Source organism: Saccostrea echinata, unplaced genomic scaffold, assembly GCF_033153115.1.
Source record: "Saccostrea echinata isolate AGI-Se365-2 ecotype Australia unplaced genomic scaffold, CSIRO_AGI_Sech_v1 ptg000033l, whole genome shotgun sequence".
In the NCBI taxonomy this organism is placed as follows: Eukaryota; Metazoa; Mollusca; class Bivalvia; order Ostreida; family Ostreidae; genus Saccostrea; species Saccostrea echinata.
This window is the reverse complement of record NW_026889782.1, coordinates 34,611,768-34,624,415: the sequence shown is the minus strand read 5'-3', so window position 1 is coordinate 34,624,415 and position 12,648 is coordinate 34,611,768. Positions and strand designations below refer to the sequence as shown.

Genomic DNA, 12,648 nt, shown 5'->3' with positions numbered 1-12,648 from the left:
ATGGGTACACTCTAAAACATCTATAAAAAATAATAATAATAATAATAATAAATCCCTAAATGTTGATCAAATCATGAGTTAATATGAAATCAAAGAAATGTTCATTATTGAATTTTATAAATATAATTAATATTTTCTAAAAATGTAAGAACTTTTCATCCACAGTTCTGCCTCGTGACTGTAAGGCCCTTTACGACCAAGGTTACAGAGCGTCTGGTGTGTACACGATATATCCCTGGGAGAGATCAAGTCCTGCTTGTCGTTCTGTGAAGGTCTTCTGCGATATGGGAACTTTTGGCGGCGGCTGGACTGTACGTTTGTTTGTTTGTTTGTCTGTAGTTTTATGTCCCTCTGGACTGTGCGTATCAAATATAATATCTAGTTCAGTAAAATGAGGGATAAAAGGTAGTTATTATTTTTTTTCATTAGAACATTTAACAGTCAATAGGGATAAAGAGAAGATTAATTTTAAGGCAATCTGGAAAAAAAAGAGAAGGTTATTGAGTTTTTCATGTTAATATTTTGAAGGCGATACAGAGACGAACAACAGGATCTGTTAACTTCACACGGAACTGGGCTGATTACAAAGTCGGGTTCGGAATCCCAGAAGAAGACTACTGGATTGGTAAGAGATATAAAATATATTCAAATTATTTTTACTTTTTAAGAAACAAATATCCCAAAAAGATGTCTAAATATACATGTCCTGAATAAATAATATAATGCATATATAATATTAAGGGTCTCTGATGTTTTTAGGAAAGGATTACAAATCCAAAGTATCTCCGTAATGCAGCACAATATTTTTAGATAAAAATTTCAGCTGGACATAAAACCATGTTTGGTTGCCCTTCCCTGCCTAAGGATAAGCTAAATGGGTCGGTAGGTAGGGAAAATTTCATCCCCAAGAAATTTTTCAACATCAATACTGAAATTTACAAAGCTGTGATTAAAATTATTGATAAAATCGAATTAGTTGTTGCGTTACGAGAAAATTCACTTGTTTTAAGTCGGTGCATTTTTAGCCGGTCGGTCGGGAGAAGGCAAGCAATTTTTTTTAAGATCACCCAGTCATTGAATTATGTAAAGGAAGTTATGCATACATGTAAAAAAAAAAAACTTAAATAATGCTGGACTTATAAAATTTTTCATGAATTAAATGACATGTTAGAGACATTATTAGCAAGCATGGATCGATATAAAGCCTCATCTTTATAAAACACTGTATTGTTCTTTTGTTGAATCTATACAAAATCGGAAGTAAAAGTATCTTCTCGTTATATATGTCAAAGGGAGTACTAAAGAAGTTAGTAAAGTCAATCATTTACGCAGGAAGCCCTAAGATAATCTGACTTGACTAAATCAGTGATATCATATGACGTCATAGTAGGCGAGATGACGTCAATTTTAGAACACAAGTTTTCTAAATACTGTTATTTTAGGAATGACTCTAATTCTTGGCCAAATTATTCGAGTATAACCTGGTTTGGGTCAGTTTACGCTTTATAATCCGCGAAGCGGATTATAAAACAGCGTAAACTGACCCAAACCAGGTTATACTCGAATAATTTGGCCAAGAATTAGAGTCATTCCTTATAATTTAATTTTAAAATCATTAAATAACTATGGGTGTAAAATTTAGTTGCTTTTTATTAGTTCAAATTTGCCGCTCAATAATACAACCGTAGTAACGGAAGTGATGGGAAGCGAGGGGAGGTAAAAACTGATACATAGGCCTAGCGGCCTTGTTGTTTGTTTACATGTGGTAAGATCGAATTATTGTTTGAAGTTAAGGGTCATTTATTAAATCTGGAATTTTCCATGAATCCCGAGGACTGGAAATGAGAGGATTGTATGGATACAGATGATTTAGCTGGTTGTCAGGGGGGTGTGTCCCCATACCAAACCAGGTTATACAAAAATAATTTGTGTTCCTTTTTGGATATTAACCATTCAGAGGCTAGAATACAAACAAAATTAAATTATTTAGAGATATAGTTTAACTCATGAATTTGAATAGAAACTTGCAAATATTAACAAAAATAAAATATTTTTATTTTGTTATGCTGTATCTGTCACCTGAATTAAAAACCCCGACCGATGACGTCATGTATGTTCAACAAGTAACGTGAATATTGATCATGTTGTGTAACGAGAATTTTGCTAAGACGGCATGTAAAAAGATACGTAAAAGGGGGTTTAGAAGCAAATATCGTGAATATTTTGTGTGATTCATGTGAAGTTAAAGTTTGTTAAACAGGTATGCTAATTCATTTTCATTGATTATATCTTCTTTTGAAGACAGTCAGCTATTTACGTATCCCGGTCGGTTTTTCCTCTGTCATTCGTGACAACAATAATGCAAAAGAACAACACTAAGCTGGACACTTCAAAACCTAATATTAGTACATATCGAAAGCTTGCGTTCTATAAAACTTGGAAAGTGCTGCTAGAATCGTGAGGTAAACTTTGTTTGAAGAAATATCTCGGGTTATATGTATAAAATGCAAAACTTTGGGTAAGGTTTCGTGCGAATATGTGGAATAATTATTTTCTCGACCGGACAGTGGGATTCTAGCAGCACTTTTTAGGCATAAGAGATGTTTTTCAACTATATTATTTACTAAAAGAAATTATCAAACCCCGGGGTATTGTTGTTCTGTTAACTTTTTTATTAAGGAACATTTTGCTATTAATAGCAGTCACGTGATGACGTTGTGGTGGTGCACTTCTTGGCCTCAGACACTTTGTTGTCTTTATGTAATAGTTAATAATAGCTTACGTTTTATTGGCGACTTTGATAAATTATCAAACTTAATTTTCTTAAAAAAGTCTAAATTTCCCGAGAAACGATTTATATGCTTCCTTAATATACCCGCGTATTCATGAAATCAGTATCCTCTGTTTTCTTACAGGAAATGACGTAATACACCAATTAACGAAGTATCTACCACAACTCTACGTTTCCATCACACACAAGACTTTAAATCAGAGATACGTGATTTATAACCAGTTTTCTGTATCAGACGGAAACAACAACTATAGACTTTTCCTTTCAGGACCAACAACAGGAACACTAGGTACAGATAGGAACGCATGCGCAATAGAATTAATTAGCTTCGTAAATATTTTTGGGGTCACCATAGTCGATCTGAATAGCACCTGTTCTGCCACAAAAAATTGCTTTTATTCAGCAGAAAGTTAACCATACAAGGGTATGGTAAAAAGCTGTAACAAACAAAATATGAAAAATCAATTACAGGTTTTTCTTTCCATAGAAAAAACATACCAACAGGTGTACTTACGACTAAAGGAAGCAGATAAAATACTTCACAATAATAAAATACTTAAACTGTGTGATAGTAAAGCGTAATTACTTCGTAAACATATTACCATATGTATAGATCAAATTTATAGTCAATACATGATTCAAAATCTGATGTACATAAAGGCGCACCATACTCCGAGCACGTGGGAATTAAAGATTTACAAAGCTTACAAATCTGCAAAGATTAGCATCTACAGCCACTATCACACAAGTAAATGAGAGAAGGAGCAAGTGATTTTACATAAAAATAAAATCTATTAACAACTTAAACTGTAGATAGTAGGGGTTCTAAATGGACAAATAAGTCGTACAACAAATGATTACTTCGTACCTCAAACTATTTAATAAAATAAATAGCAGGACAAGTTTGGCTTTCCAGAAAGCCTGAAATGTCATCTCTTTGGCTTCATTAATGTCACAGAATAAACAGTGGAATGTAACATTTTTCCTCAGCTATTACAGGCAGAAGAACATTTTTTCAAAGGGTGGGGGTTAGTCAGAAAAAAAAAAACTTACCTGAATAATCTTTGACTACGATAAAAAGGGGATGTCAAAACTCGAAAATCTTATTTTATGGATGGGGAGGGAATATTTAAACTTTTTGACTTTCTTGAAAAACACATTGGGGGGGTATATATATTTGCATTTAGGTAATGATCTTATAAATAGATACGTGTATACATATTTTCAAATGAATAAGTATAAAAGTGTGCATTAAAATTTATCGTGCACAGTAAATAATTGAATTGTTCCGAAACAATTCTTATCAAAAGAAATACATTTAACATTTTAAAAGAGGTCATTACTCGTGGACTCTTGGAGTTTGCCTATGCCGGTTTACCTGCATGGAGAATGCATTATATACAATTTAATATAGATGCATACTTGTAACAATAATGTACATTTTTCATTCAGTTAATTCACATCAAGACATCCAAGCACTTGTCATCCCCAATTTTTTTTTGGCTGATAAACTGTTAAAACGCTATTAAGATGTTTTAATTATTAATTAATGGAGAACTTTTATTCAAATACTGAAAATGTTTGTATAGAAAAATATTGTTTAATAATGAAAACAATATTCTGGAAACTTCATTTGAGGGGAAGTCTTACTATGAAGGGGGGATGGCTATATAGTGAGACTTCCCCGGGAGATCTCCCTCTATAACCAGTCAATCTTCCGGGGGGGGGGGGTCTCACGGTATAGCCAGTTCTTCCGGGGGAAGTCTCTCTATACGACACCGGCCCTCAATTGATTTTCAAAGATTTTCCACTTTTAAATATATGGGATTTTTTTAAATATAACCCTTACATGCATGAATATAGGTCAGTAATAAAATTTAAACGTTTTCAGCTAAAATTAAGCATTTACAAATTATCTGAAAGAGTCCCAATTTACCAACCATGATATTTAGGCTGTTCCGGGAAACAATCATTTTATATAAATAATGTTGGATTTATTTCAAGAATAAGAGAAGAGATTTGATGACATTTTTTTGCTATTAACTAATAATGTAATTTAAAATTACACAAAGAAAATGAGTGCAGGTGTTTTAAACATAAATCCTTAAAATACAAGTTGGGTAAAGAAATTGGTCTTTTATGCAGAGGTAGCAATATAATTGTATTTATGACCTTTATTTTTTATAGAACAAAAAGAATAGTGCAAACATGCGTGAAAATACTCACAATGATTCTTTTTGATCTTATCAAACATTTACGCAATAGGTAGATTGCTTCATGTTAAGACTTCCTCCCCCCCCCCCTTTGTTTTTTCTGTAAATTCTTTGATCCACGCCTTGGCCACTCTAATCGATGTCCATGTTTAGTGCATTTTGCTACACACGAACTGACAATCATTTACGCAATAACTTAGGTAACTGCATGTATTTTGAAGACCCACCACTACCCAAGCGATTCTGTCTCTGTGACTCTCTAATGATTCATGGGTAGTTTTTCTTTAAGATGGCTTGTTTTGTTTGATATCAAGACAAATCGCCCATTCTTTTAGCAGTTTTGTTTACATCTCTATATTTAGAAATTGTGTCATCAATCTGCCAGACCACCAGCTTATCAATGGCAGCTTACACTGGGACTTCATATCCGGGTAACAAACTTAATGTGTCATCTCTCGAGAGAGATGACGATAATTTAAACGAAGCCATTACACTCCCCGTCTGATATCTGTCTTGATATCACCAATTTTTCACTATCAAGAGTTCACTGCTCTAACAAAACTTCCAAGTCTGTCATTGGTCTGATATATGAGAGAGTATTTCCGTTCTTGCTGATGCGAACTTCCACCGTGCAAACTATGTTATCCTTACCAGGAAACACTTTGATCACAAGCCCCAGGGCCACACGTTCCAATGGGTTTCAATGTTCTTGAGCAGTACGACGTTACCTACATTAATGTTCTTTTGATCTTGATGCCACTCTTTCATAATCTGTAACGTGTGCAGATATTCCTTCGTCCATCTGTACCAAAACATCTTGGAAAGGCGTTGAAATCTTTTCCACTGCACTTAAAGTAGATCCTTAGCATCTGTGTTGCAAACTTCTTCATTCGGAATGCCTGTCTTTTGAGTAAGCAAGATGTTTGGTGTGAGAATGAAAATGAGCCTGTATCTGTAGGAATGGATGTCCGTGAGTTTATAATTGCAATCGTTTCCGCAAGAAAAGTCGATAAAACTTCATGGATGAGTCCTTGAGTGCTATGTTCCTTTAACATGTTGTCTAGGATACGGCGTGTTACCCCAATCAATCGCTCCCATACGCCACCCATGTGTGACGCATGTGGGGATTAAAGATCCAGACAGTTCCTCCTGAGTACAGTAAGTCTTTAATTGGTTGATCCTCTATGTTGTTAGCGTTGATATGTAGTGGATCAACAGCACCAACAAAGTTGGTTCCTCTGTCTGAATGATACTCTTTCACACATCGGAGTACGGAGGTGAATCTTCGTAAGGCATTAATAAAGGATAAGGAAGTCATCTCCCCCAGGACCTCAATGTGTACGGCACGTGACACCAGACAAGTAAACAACGTTGCCCATCTCTTGCTGTTTGCAGAACCTCCTCTGGTTCGATGAGTTAACACTCCCCATGGCCCGAAGATATTTACACCGACTGACGTAAAAGTTGGCTGCCCTGGTTCAATGCGATCTTCTGGTAGGTCAGACATTTTTTAAGGTGTTGCATTGCCTTCGTTGCCTTCTGCAAGTTACACACATGTGAAGAAACAAGACGCTTACAGCCTGTTTTCTAGTATCCCATTGACGTAACTTTCCCTTCTGTAAGATGTCGACCTTAATGCATAACTAGTTGTTGGCACTTGCGAATCAACAAGGTTGCTATGAAGTGCCTTCCTGACAGTGAGATGGGGTTTTTGCAGATAGCTTCAGTTTGCAGGTGCTTCAAACGTCCACCTACTCGGATGATTCCTTCGTCATCGATGAATGGGTGTAAGGTAAGTATACTGCTGTTAATGGTTGACTCGAGCGCAAGCAGTCAATTTCTTCAGCACAGACTTCCTGTTGCACTGTTTTGATGAAGAAGTGCTCAGCCTTTTGATAATAGCTCAATTATTTTGGCAATATCAGTGACTTGTCTTCATTCTTATGCACTACGAAGCATTCCAACAATGTTATGCTCTTCACCAAACGATTCCAGTCAGAAAATTGCTCAAATCTCATAGTGCCAAGCAATGGTTTGCACTCTGTCTTTAGACAAGTAGGTCGGATTTCCTTCTGTACATGAGACTCTACTAGTGGAAAGGTTCTGGTTTGGTCATCCTGATCACCCAGATGAACATCCACCACTGGTCCATTTGAACAAGAACTTCCAGCCGCATCTCCTCTGGTACCTTCATCAGCAGGGTTGAGATGAGGTGGGATGTAGTGCCATTGATCCGGGTCGCTAAAACTCCGAATTCTTTCCACTCTGTTCGATACATAGATGAAGAATCACCGTTGTCATTGTTTATATAATCAAGCACAACCGACTATCACTAAAGTGCTTCACGTGACATAATGTGCTCTGGTAATGGTTCATCCCAATCTATGGTTTCTGTAAGTACGTCTCGTAGGATAAGTCTGCCATTGATGATCACATGAGAAAGGATCCCTAACGGACCAAATATGCTGTTCACTGTTGAAAGTACACCTTTGTGTGTCAACGGTTTATCATCTGTTGCAATGGTGAACTTGAACGAGTCATCAGTCAAGTTCCACTAAATACCGAGGCTTCGTTGCTTTAACAGATTTTTATCAAGATCAAAGATGTCCTTCACCAAGTCTTGTTGCTCGAAAGCACTCATCACTTCAAGAGTGTTAGATGCAAACTTGTGCAGTCGATGTCCACCGTACTCTCTCATAGCAGCTTATGTTTTTTGTATCGAGATGATGGCCTCAACTATTGTTGCACATGAGGTTAAACCATCATCAACGTAGAAGTTCCTTGTGATGAACTCCTTTACATCTGAACCATAACTATCTTTTGACATCTCAGCTGTCTTCATCAATCCTGATGTAGCGACTGCAGGAGAAGGACTATTACCGAAAACGTGTACCTTCATCCTATATTCTATTAGCTCACTCATGGACTTAACTGTCTTTGTACCATAGGAATCACAACAACTCTCTGTGTTCTTCTTTTACGGTGAAACAATGGAACCTGTGTTGCACGACCGCTACAACTCTAATCATCTCTCTTCTGAAGCGAATCAAAACTCCCAGCAAATTGTTAGTGAGGTTGGGACTAGAGAGCAGCTGGTCATTCAGAGATGTACCTTCGTACTAGGAAGAGGAATCAAATACACCCCTAATATGGTGAGGTTTTTGTGGGTGGTACACCCCAAAGAGTGGTAGATACCATCGTTCTTGTTTCCGCTGTAATGGTGGTGCTTCTTCAGCATGGTCGTTATCGAAAAGCTTTAGCATGAAAGTTGTAAAGTGGTCTCAAGTGGATTTTTCTTGAGACTAGCATCTAGAGCCTTCGCACGTCGTAACGCAAGTTGGTAATTGTTTGGTAAAGTTTGTCGTGGTTGACGGAATGTTAGGGGAGCTACCGACTTTCCATCTGGACCTGTGACTAACTTTCGCTTCATAATATTCATGAACATTATATCTTCCACGGATGTTCCAATCTTATTGTCATTACTTGTAAGCTGGAACAAACCCTCATCACGATCAATGTTACAGTATCCTTTGTTCAGATCAGTTTTTGAAAACTGGTCTTTCACCGAGATAAAATGGTCACATGGTTCAAGAATAGTTCTGTAGCCATTCTCAATTATGAAGGGTTTGTACACTTTGGTGACTTTTGGAATGTGTTTTCCTGATAAACATGTATCACCAATAATCGTCCAGCCTTACGGTGACCTTTGAGAGAAGGGTTCTTTTTCATGTCCTATTCGTTGTTCTATCACATGACGAGCTTGAGGAAGGTCTCTTCCTATCAGTAACGTGATTTTCTTTGAAGTGTCAACTGGTGAAAAAGAGCTCGCAATATCTTGCATATGTGGATAACGAACTGCCTCTTCTGGGGTGGGAATCTCTAAATAATTGTTCGGTATTTCATCACACTCCAGAACACACGGAAGTTGAAGCCTTGTCTGACCGTCCGCTGATTCAATGAATAATCCTGATGCTGTTCTGACTGATGTCATCACCTGTCTAGAAGAAGATGTCATCAGATACTGTATCATCTGTGATTTGATGCCAAATGAGTCGAAACTCGAATAACTCTTTCCTTGCTAAAGTCTTGTTACTTTGATCATCTAGCATAGCATATAGAGAGACAGCCTTTGCATGATAGGTTACTGTTGCAGGAACTATCCTGGCATAGGGTTTTCCTTTGAATTCTCCACTCATTTCTGTACAGCAACTGTTCACTGTTGTCACATGTTCGCTGGGAATTTGGGGTTGCTTAAGGAGGTTCCTCCCCGCCATGAACTGGTGCAGGTTTCTGTTTCTCAACGCTGCCACTGGAAGCTGACGTGTTGTCTACGTGCAATGCTGTTGTGTGAGATTCTCTTCCGCAGTATTTGCACTTAATGTTTGCCTTGCACTCAACTCTTCTGTGGGTTCCACTTCCAGAACATTAACGAAAACACAGTCCATGCTCTCGCATCAATCTCCTGCGCTCTTCAATGGATTTTGACTTAAACACTCTACAGTTACCAACACTATGTTTTACACCATGTCCCTTATGAATCACACATCCCTCATTTTTAGACTCTTGGGAATTAGCTGTCTAAGTCTGTTGGGTCACAGTTGTCTTTTTGGTGCTCACTTTTCCCTTGAATGCAGTCAATGGTTGATGGTTAGTCTCACTGTGATACTTAAAACTGGGATCATTCCTTATTTTGCTCATGTACTTGATAAAGTCAACAAAGATGCTAAATGAAGGAAAGATGGCGCCATGTGTATTTTTGTCTTTTACGACACGGTTGGCTCTCTTTTCTTGTACTGAATACGGCAATTTCGAAATTATTATCCTTATTCCCACTGAAGAATCTAGGTAAGATAACATGCATGAATATTTTGGATCCTCCTTTTGGAACTGTAACTCCATGAGGATGTCAGATGGCTCAAAGTCTCTCGTCGCCCTTATTTCCTAGTTCGGGAAAGTTGGCGAGTTTGGCCCTAATGGAAGCCTCTACGAGTTCTGGAGCTCCATAACGTTCATCCAGGCGATGCCAGAGCCTTTGTATTCCCTTAGACAAATCAAAGATATTTGATGTCTTGATACTTAATGCATGTTTTCTTGATTCTGGTCCTAGATATTTGATCAGTAGGTCCATTTGTTCAGACGCCATAATATCTAGTTTATTCTCAACATAAAGGACATTGGATTTCCATGCACAGTTTGACTCTGGTTTGTCATTAAGTTAGTTAGTCTCGAGAAGAGTAAGTCTTTTCTGAGTAGAAAATGAGTTACATCACTCATTTGAGGTGAGGTCTGTTGATGTGGAATATATGGGTTCATATGTGTGACAGGAGAAGCCTGCATATCAACATGACTCATTATTCCTTGGGTCAGTGAAGATTTGCTTTCTTTGACCACAGCTGACAATGGTGACATACATTACATGGTGGATTCCAGCATCTGACATTCTGTCTCTGCCTCTTCTGCTTCTCTCTGAAGGTTCAGCACCTCGAGCTCTGCTTCTATCTCTGATTGCTTCTTTCGTAGTTCTTATTCCTTTATAGCATACTGAATTTTTGCCTTGGCTGCCTTTGCCTCTGCTCGTTTCCTTACAAGATCTTCAGTTAAGAGAATAAATTCACCACTTGACAGAGAAGAAATACTGTGAGTACTTCCATTGCAATCATGGTCCTTTACTTCTGATAACTGGGAATGGTCACTGTAAATACCTCCATTGCTTTTAAGTTCCACCATATTCTTTACAAGGTCTGGCTGTGTAACGTTCTGGTCCTCCTTGATGGGCAATGAAGCCTTGCTTTCTGGTAGTGTTCCATCACCATGTTCCAAAGTTGATTCTGTGCCAGTTTTCTCCCCCTGTGTGCTCGTTCTGTAGTCTTTTTTTTTTTGTTCTGCTTCAATAATTGCTTTTATTTAGCAGAAAGTTAACCATACAAGGATATGGTAAAAAGCTCTAACAAACAAAATATGAAAAATCAATTACAGGTATTTCTTTCCATAGAAAAAAAACATACCAACAGGTGTACATACGACTAAAGGAAGCAGATAACATACTTCACAATAATAAAATACTTAAACTGTGTGATAATAAAGCGTTATTACTTGGTAAATATATTACCATATGTATAGATTAAATTTATAGACAATACATGATTCAAAATCTGATGTACATAAAGGCGCACCATACTCCGAGCACAAGGAAATTAAAGATTTACAAAGTTTACAAATATGCAAAGGTTAGCATCTACAGCCACTATCACACAAGTAAATGAGATAAAGAGCAAGTGATTTTACATAAAAATAAAATCTATTAACAACTTACACTGTAGATAGTAGGGGTTCTAAATGGACAAGAAATTCACCGTTCAAGTATGGCTCCATCCTCAGACACAAATAAGTCGTACAACAAATGATCAGTTAGTACCTCAAACTATTTAATAAAAATAGCCAAATAGCAAGATAATTAAAACGAAGCCATAACAGCACCTTTAAAAAACTATTTTTGGTTGTTGCAAGAAATTTAAAATTGTCATTACTATACTAAATTTGGACGTTCTATATGACCAATGATTTATTACTTATATGAGAAAATAATTGCCTTTAATCTGAACAGGTGACAATATGCTAAATACGGATAGAAGAATTGTTGGAATGGGATTCTCTACGCTGGACAAGGATAACGACAACAAACCCGGGAATTACAACTGTGCTGCTAAGTTTGGAGGAGGCTGGTGGTTCAATGGCTGCCATCGCGCCTTCCTCAACGGGCCCTGGGCCCCGGGCAGGTGGGTGGAGCCCTGGTCAGAATTAATTATGTCTGGGACTGATATAACCGAGACTAAGATGTTGATAAGACCTCGCTAACTATTGCTTTAAAGTTATGTACAAAACACAGTGACAATGGATATTGACTGCTGAGTAATTTGTAGAATTTGCTGTATGTGTTTTTTAAATAAATGACAAGCTGATATAAGTATATTTTAAAAAGTTTAAATGTTGTCATATTACGTATTTATTTAAAGGGTTTCAAATTTATTTATCAAAGATAGTTTTCCTCCAATTACTTTAATTTTGTTTGAGAATAAAAAAATTTAAAAAGTATTTTTTGTTGTATAAACATCAAATTATTTATCGAATGACTGCGATTTATCCACACGGAGTCGATAACGGATTTCTCCGTTCATCAGGATATGGCAAAGAGTAAACGACAGGTTTGACCGGTTTACTGGGGTCGATAGGGGATGCTTACTCCTCCATGGTACTTGATCCCACCAAAGATTTTTCTTAGAGGTCTGAGTTGGCTCTACTTTCAGTTGTATTGTTTCTACAGACTTTTACGCATGATTACTGTTTGTTTTCTCTATATTTGTACTACCTAAAATTGTCAAAATATTTTATCCTTTCAATGTGTAAGTGAAATTGTATTTAGCTCGTGTGATTGTAGTAAGAATATTTATATTGTATTTCATTTTAATTGAAAGATCTGTTTCGAATTGCAAAACAAAACTTCATTTAATTCACCCATGTCTTCAAATGATTACACTTAATATTTTATATGTAAATTTAGAATGTTTGAAAATGAAAATAAACTAAATTTTTATACATTATTTTTTTCAGTCCAACTGAAGGTAAAAACAAAGTTAAAAGTTAATA

The 12,648-nt window shown here is 36.7% G+C and overlaps 1 protein-coding gene across 1 annotated transcript; it reads left to right on the top strand.

Annotated features, from left to right (window-relative positions):
* LOC133198471 (ficolin-1-like) lies at positions 1-11,859 on the top strand. The gene is made up of 5 exons (XM_061334561.1): positions 1-4; positions 166-311; positions 529-625; positions 2,916-3,080; positions 11,609-11,859. The coding sequence occupies exons 1-5, from the start codon at positions 1-3 to the stop codon at positions 11,857-11,859; spliced, it is 663 nt and encodes a 220-aa protein (XP_061190545.1).
* Positions 11,860-12,648: the final 789 nt, after the last annotated feature.